Source organism: Haematobia irritans, chromosome 1, assembly GCF_050003625.1.
Source record: "Haematobia irritans isolate KBUSLIRL chromosome 1, ASM5000362v1, whole genome shotgun sequence".
NCBI lineage: Eukaryota > Metazoa > Arthropoda > Insecta > Diptera > Muscidae > Haematobia > Haematobia irritans.
In genome coordinates, this window is record NC_134397.1 from 12,063,122 (window position 1) to 12,077,813 (window position 14,692).

At 33.4% G+C, this 14,692-nt stretch overlaps 2 protein-coding genes across 4 annotated transcripts in view; both read right to left on the reverse strand.

The window, feature by feature from the left end:
- GATAe (endoderm-specific GATA factor) overlaps positions 1-14,692 on the reverse strand; it is a 67,874-nt gene that overhangs the window by 34,347 nt on the left and 18,835 nt on the right. Inside the window, exon 2 of one of the 3 annotated variants that reach the window (XM_075289254.1) lies at positions 6,225-6,559. Coding sequence is in view for 2 of the 3 variants with exons in the window: in XM_075289252.1 (XP_075145367.1) it covers positions 36-92 (57 nt within the window). In the remaining variant the exon portion in view is untranslated. Of the gene's footprint in view, positions 1-35; positions 573-6,224; positions 6,560-14,692 lie in introns of those variants that run through there. The other 2 variants (XM_075289252.1, XM_075289253.1) reach the window with 2 other exon arrangements.
- LOC142221412 (uncharacterized) lies at positions 8,305-8,772 on the reverse strand. The gene has a single exon (XM_075291133.1). It carries the CDS (start codon positions 8,770-8,772, stop codon positions 8,305-8,307), a length of 468 nt encoding a protein of 155 aa, XP_075147248.1.

Here is a 14,692-nt window from a genome sequence, read left to right on the forward strand (position 1 = left end):
TTTCTTTTTGTCTTGATGATTTCTATGGAATATACCTTAAGTTGCATATTGGATGAACTTAGAAGACTGCTACTGCTGCTCTCACAAACCATAGGTTTCAGTATTTACACCAACGGAATAAGCAAACGATGATTTCCTTATAACAATTAAATAAATCTCAATGGTGATAATGTTTTAATCTCATTAAGTAAAATTTAATTTTTTTGATGTATTTTTGCTTTATCACTGCACTTTGGTTGGCGTTACACTTTCAATACAAAACAAAACTTGAATCCGTATTCCTTCAATTAGCGTCAATACGTTCATTGAAACGCGATCGGTATTGGGTATTTTTGTATACCTATATTTCATTAATTTTATTTCTTTTGGTTTTGTAGAAAAACCACGGATCTGAGGAGGATCTCATTAACCACTAACTAGTTCGCGGTGGTGTCGACGACGATGGTAATTGTGGTACTAACACCGACACCTTGGCACCCAGCTTTAGAACACGGATAGAAATTGGTCCCACTACGACTCGTGTATGAGTGTCTCATATATAGCAATTGTGACAACAACAAAGTTGGTTAAATGATGTCTCTGAGACCTGCGGTTAACCTGAACAATTTGTGGAAAAAGCGGGAAAAAAGAAGAAAAACATTCATAGCTCCGGAATCGGAATCGGCATATGTGTGTGAATTATGATTTATTTGCTTAGTACCAATACCAATAGAGCTGTGTGCGGACCGATGGACGGACAAACGACCCATGTTACCACCATCGCCCCTCGCACCACAACACCGGAATTGTACACCTTGGGTAAGCAAAAGTGTAACACATTGTGTTCCACCAACACCACAATGGCAAAACGTAAACCGATATTCTTTACCGATGACGAGCAGGGAAACAAACCTACCAATCCAATCAAGGTGTGTGTGTGTGCATGTGTCTGTCTGTATGAATTTAGCCATGATTTGATGGTATTGGTGGTGATATCGGTGTTATCTTATCGGTTTTTTTGTTTTGAAGAGATAAGGTACAGAACGATTGGGAATTGTATTGCGGGAATTCATTGCGTCCAAAGCAAATGATATGTCTGTCCTTTAGCTTGTATATATTCACACATGTCTACACCCGCACACATACTCACTTAACCATCACCATCTAATTTTATATGATTATAGGGATTGTTACTGATAACTATCGCAGTGCTACAAATTGCGCATGCGTGTTCAGTTTGATTTCATAAACTCCTTAGGCTGGTGTATTTGTTTTATATGTCAACTTTAGTCAAATAGCCGCAGTACACTCGAATATTATGTTTAGTAATAATATCCATCACACCATGCATGATATAGCACATGTACTTGCTCGTTCTGTCGTCACTTTCATAAGATCTATCCGTTTCTGGTAACCAGTCTAACTACAGTTCCCAAAATGAAATAGTCGAAAAGTCAATTTCAACTATTTCAAACGACGTTTTGCCAAAAAAAAGTAGAAGAGTCTAAGTCAATGCCTCCATCGACTTTTTTAAATTTTAGTCAAAATGATTAAGCGAACTTTGATGTTGGCCAAAATCAACGAATGCTCTTTTAAATGGACTAAATTCGTGACCAAAGACCCAAATAAAGATTTAAGCGATACAAACGCTGAAATTCGACTTTTTTCAGTCGTCAATATCGACTAATCGACTTCTGATATTTTGAAAATCAAAAAGATGTTCCGAATGACGACGAACGACGACAGTTCCCACAATGAAAAAGTCGAAAATTGATTTTTCAACTAAACGACCTTTTGCCAAAAAAAAAAAAGTAGAAGAGTCGAAGTCAATGCCCCCATCGACTTTTTTGTTTGTAAGTCAATTAGTTTGTGAGATAGAGCGTCTTTTGTGAAGCAACTTTTGTTATTGTGAAAAAAATGGACGCGAAAAGGAATTTCGTGTTTTGATAAAATACTGTTTTCTGAAGGGAAAAACTGCGGTGGAAGCAAAAACTTGGCTTGATAATGAGTTTCCGGACTCTGCCCCATGGAAATCAACAATAATTGATTGGTATGCAAAATTCAAGCGTGGTGAAATGAGCACGGAGGACGGTGAACGCAGTGGACGCCCGAAAGAGGTGATTACCGACGAAAACATCAAAAAAATCCATAAAATGATTTTGAATGACCGTAAAATGAAGTTGATCGAGATAGCAGAGGCCTTAAAGATATCAAAGGAACGTGTTGGTTATATCATTCATCAATATTTGGATATGCGGAAGTTCTGTGCAAAATGGGTGCCGCTCCAGCTCACATTTGACCAAAAAGAACAACGTGTTGATGATTCTGAGCAGTATTTGCAGCTGTTAACTCGCAATACACCCGAGTTTTTCAGTCGATATGTGACTGAAAAACATGGCTCCATCACTACACTCCTGAGTCCAATCGACAGTCGTCTGAGTGGACAGCGACCGGCGAACCGTCTCCGAAGCGTGGAAAGACTCAAAAGTCCGCTGGCAAAGTGATGGCCTCTGTTTTTTTGGGATGCGCATGGAATAATTTTATCGATTATCTTGAGAAGGGAAAAACCATCAACAGTGACTATTATATGGCGTTATTGGAGCGTTTGAAGGTCGAAATCGCGGCAAAACGGCCCCATATGAAGAAGAAAAAAGTGTTGTTCCACCAAGACAACGCACCGTGCCACAAGTCATTCATGAATTGGGCTTCGAATTGCTTCCCCACCCACCGTATTCTCCAGATCTGGCCCCTGCGACTTTTTCTTGTTCTCAGACCTCAAAAGAATGCTCGCAGGGAAAAAAAATTTGGCTGCAATGAAGAGGTGATCGTCGAAACTGAGGCCTATTTTGAGGCAAAACCGAAGGAGTACTACCAAAATGGTATCAACAAATTGGAAGGTCGTTATAATCGTTGTATCGCTCTTGAAGGGAGCTATGTTGAATAATAAAAACGAATTTTGACAAAAAAATGTATTTTTTTTGTTAGACCGGGGACTTTTAAGCCAACCTGTTAATCGATACATACGCCGAAATTCGACTTTTTTCAATCATCAATGTCGACTTATCGACTTCTGATTTTTTTGAAAATCGAAAAGATGATCCGAATGACGAAATTTTCTAAAATTTTTTGAAAAATCGATACTACTAAATTGTTAAAGTTTCGACTAATCGACTTTTTTTTTCAAAAAAGTCATAGTCTACTCTTGGTAGTCATTCATATCTACTCATCGACATAAGCGTAGGAAGGCCTCTGGGGAGGGGGCTTAGACCCCCCCAGAATTTGAAACTCTATTTATGATTTTCCATTTTTCAATAAATATCAATAGTTTTTTTAATTTTTTTAACAATTAAACAAGTACATATATACAATCGCACAAAGTTCCGCTAAAGACTTTCATGAACAATCGAATTACTTGGGTTGTGGTAGCAGTTGCCCATGGCAATGTTTGAAGTCAGATATTTATGAAATAAAGCTGTGGTCGACCTTTTGATTGATTTAGTTTAGTCAATTTAATTAAAAAAATAGTAATTGATATTAAAACTATTCTTTCATAAATTAATATCTTAATAATGCTGCGAAAAAGCGTCGCCAAAAAAGTAGTGAAAATGTTCTTTTTGGGTCTAGAAATGGTGCAAAATTGGCGGAGAAGCAATGAATGTAATATGAGCTTGTCATAGGACAAATGTCCACCGTTTCAACAGCCGTTGCAATGAATTTGCATCACTTCTTAAGGTGAGATCCGAATTCAGTGTTTTGAATGTGAATTAAAAAATTTTGTGATATTTTCCCAAATAAATATTTTTTTATTGTTTTTATGATTTTTAATGCATTCTGACGCTTGTTTGAAACGTTTTTCCTCTAATAATTTCCAAAATTATCGATTTTTCTATAATGGATTTAGCAGTTTTATGGCAAAATTTGAATAATTTGTGCCAATTTATTTATTCTTAATCTTTTTTTAAACTATTTGAAAAAAAAAAGAAAACAAAAAATTACACATTAAAATATGAAAAAAATGAAGTAAAAAACTTCCTGTGTAGTTAAAATAATTGAGGATATTTTTTTTTTTATTTATTTTTTTATTCTATTTTATGATATAAAACATTAATTGAACCTATAAGTTCAGTCTATAAATTTTTAGCTAGGGGGGCTATAGCCCCCCCTAGGAAAATTGTCTAGCTACGCTAATGCTCATCGAATAAACAATTTCTTCAAAATCGACTAGTTGTCTTTTTTTATAGAAAGTGAATTGAATTAAAGGAATGTAATGTAGCTCAGAAAATTTACCAAAAAGTTGAAAGTCGAGATGCCAAAAGTAAACTTTTCAAAAGTCGTAAAACGACTTCTTTAAATTTTCTAACATTCAAAAAATGGACTTTTCATTTTTGAACAATGGGAAACTACTCCAAATTTAAAAAAAAAACGATTTTTTATAGTAAGCGAAATCGACTAATCGAATATTAGTGAAAAGTCGAATCTGAATTGAAGGAATGGGTTGTAGAGTTAGTAAATCAATAACCATAAACATAAAAAATACATTTTTGAAGTTTTCACAATTCGAAAAATCGAATTTTCAATTTTGAAAAAAAAAGAAAAATTTACTTTTTAAATTTTGAATAAAATCGATATTTTTTATTTTGCTTTATTAAAAATTAACAACCATAATAAATAATGATTGTAAATGAGCAATGGGCGAATTTTTATTCTCATTACAATCTCTAGAAGAAGCACACATTTCCTTTTTATAGAAAATTGTATTTTGATTTATTATTTATCGTCATCGTAGGTTTCATCCTTTCGTTTTGATTGAAGGTTTCGCACAAATGCTATGTGTCGTTGAGATCATGCGCTTTACAGACTATCAGTTATTCCGAACGATAGTGCTCGTGTCGAACATATCCCATATATTGTGCACATTATAAGTTAAGTCTCAAGACATAATCGATACTGCTGCATGTTTATGGGATCGATAACACATTTACCGATTATTTAGTCATCGCCGACTAGTCGTATCGATCCGACACACTGTAAGATTCTTTACAAACATCGACATTCCGTCCGGAATAACTGAGAGTCTGTAAAGCGCATAAGGGATACAAAAGTCAATGTCGATTTTTGTAACCTTCAAAATCAACTAATCGACTTTTGACATTTTTGAAAATCGAGCCAAATCGGCTATTTATAGTGTTTAAACTCGTCTATTGGAACTTTAACGAAAAAGTCAAAAAGACAAATTTGAATTGAAGGGTGATTTGATGTAGTTCTTTAAAAAATTCTATAAAAAGTTGACTTTTCAATAGCCGCAAAAATCGAAAATCCGACTAGTCGATAGTCAAATTTTGAAAAAATTTAAAGTAGACTTTGCAAAAAATTAATTTCTTTTCGGGAAAAAGAAATTTTACACCAACTTAGATTTAATTTGTTGATAAAGATTTTTCTTTCCAGCTAAACAAAGTTCGTTTGGGACAAACAAGACAACAAAGATTTATTTGTCTTTAAAGAGACAACTTTACTAAGAAAAGAAACCTACGTTGGCCTAAAATTTCGTTTGGCCTAAAATTTCGTTTTCGAAAATGCGAAAAGTCGTTTTTGTGATTCTCATTGCAATGTCTAACTAGAATCGATAAATCCGTTTTAGTTTGATGCAAATCGACGCTTGATATTAAACGAAGACGTCATTTGCTAAAGGCGAAAAGAACAGTTTTCGGTTCTGATATACGGAATTTTTTACAAACGAATAAAGTAAACACTTTTCTTTAAAGGTACATAAAACGACGGAAGACAATCGTTATAATGATTTTTATAAATTCGGCTTCATTTGCTTTAAAAAAAATTGCAAGGTGAATTTTTATACAAAGGGGAATTTCATTTGTCTAAAATTTCGTCCCGGATGAAAGTATTTCATCTTTGGGTGCCAAATATGAAAAAGTAAACTATCTGATTACATTTTCAAGTTGCTTCCTCTACATTCATTTCTTCTTTGGTTTATTTCTTCATTGATGCTTTTGTTTCGGAGAGCCATATTAGACTTTACAGAGATTTTTACTCGGGTGTACGTACACTTCATTAAATAAAACTGTTTCCACTCGATATTTGTGTGCGTAAAACAAAACGCATAAACCAAAAACAAAACAAAAAAAAATTGTGTTTATTTGTGCGGGCATGTCATTCTAAAACTACAGTAAATAAAAATAAAAAAGAACAATTCATAAAACCACAATAGCTTAATTTATAACATATATTACCTGCACATCATGTTTGATATTCGTTTTTTGTTATGGGCCATATCATCAAAAACCTTGTCATCTGTGTTTGGTATACCACAAACACGTCAAAAATCTAGCCAGGATCAATTTGAAAAATATATTGATTGTTTGTAAGAGGAACTTCCATTACAAATTTCAAGTATATGCGGTTTAACATCTTTTTTGAAAAGATATCTTCATTCGAATAGCTAGCAGTTTGCAAGCAAATGACAGTCGCTTACTGATCGAAGGCTTTTTTCATAAATTTCATCTGATGAAAGCTTTCCTCCGTATCTTGTTTTTCCAAAACAATTTCATTCATAATAGTTGGTAGCCTAAAAAAAACAAAAAAATGTGATTATTCTTAAGAATTTTTTTCTAAGAACTCAATCAGTAAAAATGCCAAAATTTTAAATAACTTCAACTACAAGAAACCATTCACCCATCCTACATCTAATATAATTATTTCTTTTATATTTGAAGAACGACTTGAAATACACTATTAGAAAAAGCTTTAACATATCAGCAAATCAAATTTCATTGTAAATATAATGAAATTTGTCATAAAACATGAGCCAACGAAACAATTTCATAGATACAATGAAAATGTTCATTATTGTAATAGATTTTTCCTTAATAACGAATAATTTAATATTAATTAGATATGAAAAGATCACACAATTTTTCGTATCCGCTCAAATCTAATCATATCCAATTAGACCGATCACCCATATAAACCGATCACCAGATTTGAACTCCGAAGCCTCTTGGAAGACCAAAATTCATCTGATTCAGTTGAAATTTGGTACGTGGTGTTAATATATGGCCTGAAACACCCATGGAAAAATTGGTCCACATCGGTCCATAATTATATATAGCCCCCATATAAACCATTCCCCTTATTTGGCTTGCGGAGCCTCTAAGAGAAGCAAATTTCATCCAATCTGGTTGAAATTTGGTACGTGGTGCTAGTATATGTATGATACTTAACAGCCATGCCAAAAGTGGTCCATATCAGTCCATAATCATATATAGCCCCCATATAAACCGATCCCGAGATTTGGTTTTGGAGCCTTTTGGAGGAGCAAATTTCATCCGAGTCAGTTGAAATTTGGTACATTGTGCTAGTATATGGCCGTTAACAACTAAATCCATATCGGTCTATAGTTATATATAGCCCTCAGATAAATCGATCCCCAATCTCACAAAAATTGGTCTATATCAAGTTCATAATACTATATAGCCCCCATATAAGCGACCCCCATATTTAATTCTGGCTCTCTACGTACCGTGCAAAAGTCCATATCGATTCGTAATTATTTGTAGACGTACCTACACATACCTTTTTTGTCTAATGTATACCACGTATGGATTAACTCACAATTTAGAAAACGATGATAAGAAGTTTTAAGATACCACAACCCAAGTAATTCGATTGTGGATGACAGTCTTTCGTAGAAGTTTCTACGCAATCCATGGTGGAGGGTACATAAGATTCGGCCTGGCCGAACTTACGGCCGTATATACTTGTTTTTATTTATATATATATTTTCCTGAAATTCCTAGGAGGAACATATGTTAGGGCCGTAACAAATGCATTCCATTGTGTTCTGTCATTAGCTAAGTATTTTAGTTCTCGCCATGTGTATCCCGCATCGTGTACTTCGGCATCTACTAATCTTTTCCACGTGTTCGCTGGTCTTCCTCTTCTTCGGCTTCCCTGTGGATTCCAGTCAAGTACTGTTCTTGTTATGTCATCATGCGGCTTCCTCAAGGTATACCCGATCCACATCCATTTTCTTCTTCGAATTTCCAATAATACAGGTTGCTGCTTGGTGATACGCCATAGGTCTTCGTTAGTGATAGTGTTTGGCCAAAATATACGGCTCGGGCGCTTGAGACGACTTTTTATATCTTCGGAGGTACCACCTTCAAATGTTATAATTCTTCCCAGGTTGCAGAATATTTTTACATTTTCAATTGGCTTCACCTCTACTACAATTATATCGTTGCTGCTCGCATTAATTCGCATGACTTTTGCTTTTTGGATATTTATGGACATTCCAGCAGTCGCCGCATATTAATTTAGATCGTTCAGCATTCCTTGGAATCCGATGCCCTTATTCGCAATAAGGCAAATTTCGTCGGCGTAGTCGGGATCGCAGAGGTTTCCTTGTAGTCCCCAGGTTATTCCTCTATGACTCTGAGATACTCGTGACATTATTACATCGAGAAGTATGTTGAAGAGGAGTGGTAAGAGGACACATCCTTGGCGTACGTCTTCCTCAACTTTTATTTGGTCACTAAGTTGTTGTTCGTGTCGTATTCGGCAAGTTGCCCCGTCGTACAGGCTAGCTAACATATTAATCGGATTATTTTTTTGAACTCTCTTACACTCAACGGATTGTTCGACTATTATTCGTATAGTATTGACAGAGTCGACGCAAGATCGACGCGTTCTAAAGCCAGCTTGTTCGTTTCTCCAGCTTGGATTCACAAAGTCTGATAGCCGCTTATTTAGGATATGTGATATTACTTTGTTGACCATGTTCTTTTAAAGAGCACATGTGCTCTTTTTTACAAAATGTGCTCTTAAAACAAGATAGGTCAAAAGAGCACGCAAAAGTCCTCTATTTTTAGTTAAGTACTCTTGGGTTGCTCTTTGTATGCATCACAACAAATATTACTCTAACGCGATTCAATAAATAGTAAAAGTAAACTGAACATACGTAACTGGCACACTACGAGATTTTCCTACGCCGTTATTTTCTAATTAAATAGTGTTTTACTTATATATCAAAGTCGAAGAAGAGCACGCCGATGTTGCTTCTTCACTTTGTACTCTGTTCAAATGTAATACCTCATTCACATTAGTCTCGAAATCTACTAAAAGTAGATTTGAAATTCATTTTTTATAAGGCAACTGACAGTTGAAATCTAGCTAAAGTGGATTTTGGAAGTATAATGTGAATGAGGTGTAAACAAACTTCTTTCAATAAAATTTTTTAACAAAAAAAATTACTTACAAGGTATTGTAAGAAAATTAGCTTGAGTTGAAAGTGGTTTATTTTATTTATATGTTATGAACCTTTTTTATGTTTAAATGAATTATTATGGAATTAAATGTTTTTATTTTATTTTAAAAAGTGTGCTCTTTTTTTCGTATGTGCTCGTTTTATAAAATGAATGTGCCCTTTTTGCCTCTTGAAAATCTGGCATCCCTAATTCCCCTCCAGTTCTTGCATAGAGATAGGTCGCCTTTCTCTGGGAGCAAAGTAATAATACCTTCCTTTTTATTTATAGTAATTTTTAACAAATATGCAAATAAAAAAATAATTTTTTTTTATATTCTTAATAAAACACAAATGTAAAATTATACAAAATTTTTTAAATTGTCAATATTAAAATCGAAACAAAAACTGAATTTGTGAAACTCATTTTTAGCACCTAGATTTTGTAGCGCTTATAATTTCCTCAAGGGCATACATATCTAAATATGCCTTTTTTGAAATGAGTAATACCCTTAAGTAGGCAATTGCCGCAACTACATCTCATCACAGGTTTCTTTGAATTAAGCACCGTGACGACGTTCATTTGTTGGTTTATTAGAGTTTATTTAACCATTGTGCAATAACTCTTAATTATCATCATAAAATACATTCTTGATGGCATCTAAAGTTTAGTTAAGGGTTTTTTTTTGTTTTGTATGTGCTCGATTCCATCTACCCCATAGTGTACACTGTACAGTTTAGTTTGGTTTAGATTTTATAATGGCTTCAATAAATAAAAGTGGAATTAGTAAACAATTCTATTTTATAGATGTACACATATTTGGATTTATATGTATCCATGAACATACACATTGATATTTCTACAAATACATATACTACTTTTACAAATAATCGCATGACAAGTTTTTGTTTTATTTTTCGTGGAGAAACAAAGTTATATTTTATCCTAAGACCATGTCATCATTAATTGCTAAAGTGGTTTCATTTAAAGTTACAGAGAATTTAAACCATGTAATATTTAATGCGTTCCCTTTTAATTTTAAATAAATAAAAAACACAAAAAAATAAATAATACTTTCCTCCCAAACGAAATTTTAGGAAACAAATATCATTTACCATTTAATTTGGAAGAAAATTTTGGAAGAAAAAGTATAGACTTTTTATGAAAACTTTCTTTCTTTTACAGGATGAGAAAACAAACGATTTTTTTTTAAGTTTCTGGCAATGGCATCTTCTCTCATATATTTCCCACTTCCACTTAGTCAGCATTTTTATATTTTATTTTATGAATTTTTCAAATTTTACCCTTCGTCCAGACTGAGAATCGAACCGCGGGCCATATAAGCTCGTCAACAGACAACGCACAGCAACCCATATATATAGGCTTTGTCGAGTACACACATTACGATGTAAAGGAACTTTATTTAAAGGAAACAAGCTACTTTAGTCGCTACCTTTCTTACAAACGATGTGTAAAACTTTTTGTTCGTTTACAACTTTTGTAAACGAAACTAATGCAATTTAGAGAATTTTTCGAGAGGTTATTCACCATTACATACTACTACACACAAAAAAATATTTTTTGTCTTCAATCACGAAATTTATTGATGCAATTAATTTTTAATTGCAATGTCTCCAATCACAGAATTAATCAATCAATTTTTGTGATTAATTTGTTGAATCGATTAAATTTTTAATTGAATATTTTTAAAACTCAATTAAGATTTTAATTGGAAAATTTTTCGTGAATTTTTTTTGTGTTTATTACATTTTTACTACGAAACTTCAAAACGTATCTTATTTAAGACATATAGTCAGAGAAGAGCAGTGCTTGAGATAAACGAAGTGAACTGTGATTTTAGATTAAAAAGTATTTTTTTTATTGCAACAATAAAAATGTTGTTAAATTTTTTTTAAATTATAAAAGTTTGAACTTTTCGAAAAAAATTCAAAAAAATTATAATAAAAGAAGAACGCCTGCGTAGTATTTTTTTTATTGCAAAAATAAATAGTTTGTAACAAAAAAATTTTTAGTGATAAAAGTTTTAAATTTTTAGAAGGAATTCAAAGAATTAAAAAAAATTAACAACGTTTGTGATACCGGTTTTCCAAAAAATTTTGTTTCTTTCAACGCCTTAAAAGTATTCATGTATGTCATCCCATGACATACACCTAAAGTAAAAATACTTTCCTAAGGAACGAAATTTTAGACAAACGAAATTTCCCTTTGTATTTTCATTAAGAACAAATAAACCCGAATTCATGGCAAACGATGTAAAAATGGTCTGCAATCTGTTTTATTGTTTAGCGTCATTTGTCTAAAATTTCGTTCCTCAGAAAAGAAAACTCTTCTTTCAGTGTAGATACTATGTTTCATCAATTAATTGTCAACGAAGTACTAGACCTATGATAACTGTTTCTTATAGAAAAGAGTTATATAAATATTTAATTAACATAATATCTGTATTTATTATTTTATATTAAGCTTTATATTAAAGTTATTTCTTTCTTGCTAAACAAAGTTCGTTGGGAACAAACGTGACAACGGATACCATTAACAAATATGTATTTGCCTTTGAAGAGACAACTTTACTAATAAAAGAGAAATTATCTGTAGCCATAGAAGGGATATGATTACGCCAAACATATTTAGATTATTCCAAACATATGGTCAAAAATTTCATTTCGAAGAAAAGAATTATTTTTTTGTATCTAATTGGTAGATTGGGATGGAGAAAGAGATTGGGTTAAGTAATATTACATTGGGAAGAAATGAGGAGAAATTTGAACTTAAATTAAAACAATTATATACGGTCGTAAGTTCGGCCAGGCCGAATCTTATGTACCCTCCACCATGGATTGCGTAGAAACTTCTACGAAAGACTGTCATCCACAATCGAATTAATTGGGTTGCGGTATCTTAAAACTTCTTAACATCGTTTTCTAAATTGTGAGTTAGTCCATACGTGGTATATATTAGACAAAAAAGGTATGTATAGGTAAGTCTTCAAATAATTACGAATCGATACGGACTTTTGCACGGTACGTATAGAGCCAGAATTGAAATACGGAGGTCGCTTATATGGGGGCTATATACAATTATGAACTTGATATGGACCAATTTTTGTGTGATCGGGGATCGATTTATCTGAGGCCCATACATAACTATAGACCGATATGGACCTAGTGAGGCATGGTTGTTAACCGCTATATATGTTACTAGCACAATGTATCAAATTTCAACTGACTCGGATGAAATTTGCTCCTCCAAGTGGCTCCATAACCAAATCTAGGGATCGGTTTATATGGAGGCTATATATGATTATGGATTTATGTGGACCACTTTTGGCATGGTTGTTAAATATCATATACTACCACCACGTATCAAATTTCAACTACATCGGATGAATTTTGCTTCACCAAAAGGCAGAGGAGGTCAAATCTGGGGATCGGTTTATATGGGGGCTATATATAATTATGGACTGACATGAACCAATTCCTGCATGGTTGTTAGATACCATATGCTAACATGACGTACAAAATTCAACCGAATCGGATGAATTTTGCACTTCCAAGGGGCTCCGGAGGTCAAATCTGTGGATCTATTTATATGGGGGCTATATATAATTATGGACCGATTTCGACCAATTTTTGCATTGGTGTTTGAGGCCATATATTAACACCACGTACCAAATTTCAACTGAATCAGATGAATTTTGGTCTTCCAAGAGGCTCCGGAGGTCAAATCTGATGATCGGTTTATATGGAGGCTATATATAATTATGGACAGATGTGGACCAATTTTTGCATGGTCATTAGACACCATGTACTAAATTTCAGCCGGATCGGATGAAATTTGCTTCTCTTAGAGGCTTCGCATGCCAAATCGGGGGATCGATTTATATGGGGGCTATACATAATTATGGACCGATGTGGACCAATTTTAGCATGGTTGTGAGAGATCATATGCTGACACCATGTACCAAATTTCAACCGGATCGGATGAAATTTGCTTCTCTTAGAGGCTCCGCAAGCCAAATCGGTGGATCGCTTTATATGGGGACTATATATAGTTATGGTCCGATGGGGATTAATTTTTGCATGGTTGTTAGAGACCATATACTAACACCATGTACAAAATTTCAGCCGGATCGGATGAAATTTGCTTCTCTTAGAGGATCGGCAAGCCAAATTTGGGGGTCCGTTTATATGGGGGCTATACGTAAAAGTGGACCGATATGGCCCATTGGCAATACCATCCGACCTACATCAATAACAACTACTTGTGCCAAGTTTCAAGTCGATAGCTTGTTTCGTTCGGAAGTTAGCGTGAGTTCAACAGACGGACGGACGGACATGCTCAGATCGACTCAGAATTTCACCACGACCCAGAATATATATACTTTATGGGGTCTTAGAGCAATATTTCGATGTGTTACAAACGGAATGACAAAGTTAATATCCCCATCCTATGGTGGGGGGTATACAAAAACTTATCCACATATGAACATTCTCTTGAACTTCAGAAATATTTGAAACATTTGATAGATGAGAATAAGGGTAGATATAAAAAATTGCCACTTAAAAAATCTACAGAACTGATTTACTCAACGACACGAAAATTTGATACACTGTTTAACTTTGCCCACAATTGCTTATTTTTGTTATTATTATTATTATTATTATTATTATTATTATTATTATTTTTTTTTTTGACTATGATACAAGTGCTTTAGATATTGATCTCGTTTAACCATTTATGTGAAAACTTTTCATTTCAATATTTGCTTTAAGTACACCCCTTTTGAAAAGCACAGAAAATTATATATGACTTCACATCAATTCATCGTATAAATCGTCACCTTATCAGTTTCAATATTGAATTCCCAGTACTTGAGGTAAACCAAGCAACATTGTACTCAAAACACCAAAATGGAATTAAATAAAAAAAACTCCACTCTTAAAATGCAATGGTATAATCACTTCAGCTTTAGCCATTTAGAAGGTACACATAAAAAAATATTTTTTCTTTGTCCTGAAATATTTAGGCAAAATTAATTTCTTCTTTGCGTTTAAAGAACTTTCTTTAAAAGGCGGTATTGAGTTTGCAATATTGATTTTCTTTTGTAAGTAATTTAAAGAAATTAATGTTTTCGTTTTTAATTATTGCTTTGTATTATTCCCCTTCCAGTTGTAAAAAAAGTTGTCAAACAGTTACACTTTTATTTTAATTTTTTACATTTGTTTTTGATTTTAAAGGCTAAAAGTAAACGGAATATGATCATCTTAAATATGTTTTAAGAACATAGTGTTAATTTTTCACGGGATACAAGCTTTTAACAACCATATTATTTTCTCCGAAATTATTTATCCAATTTTTGCAGCTAAACTCGAACTTAGTCTCCATACCCAGAAGAAGAATGATGATCTCGAAGATGTTTCAAGAGCATAATCTTA

Excerpts from the sequence above, each read along its gene's own strand:
- LOC142221412 (XM_075291133.1), bottom strand. The coding sequence starts at position 8,772 with ATGGTCAACAAAGTAATATCACATATCCTAAATAAGCGGCTATCAGAC.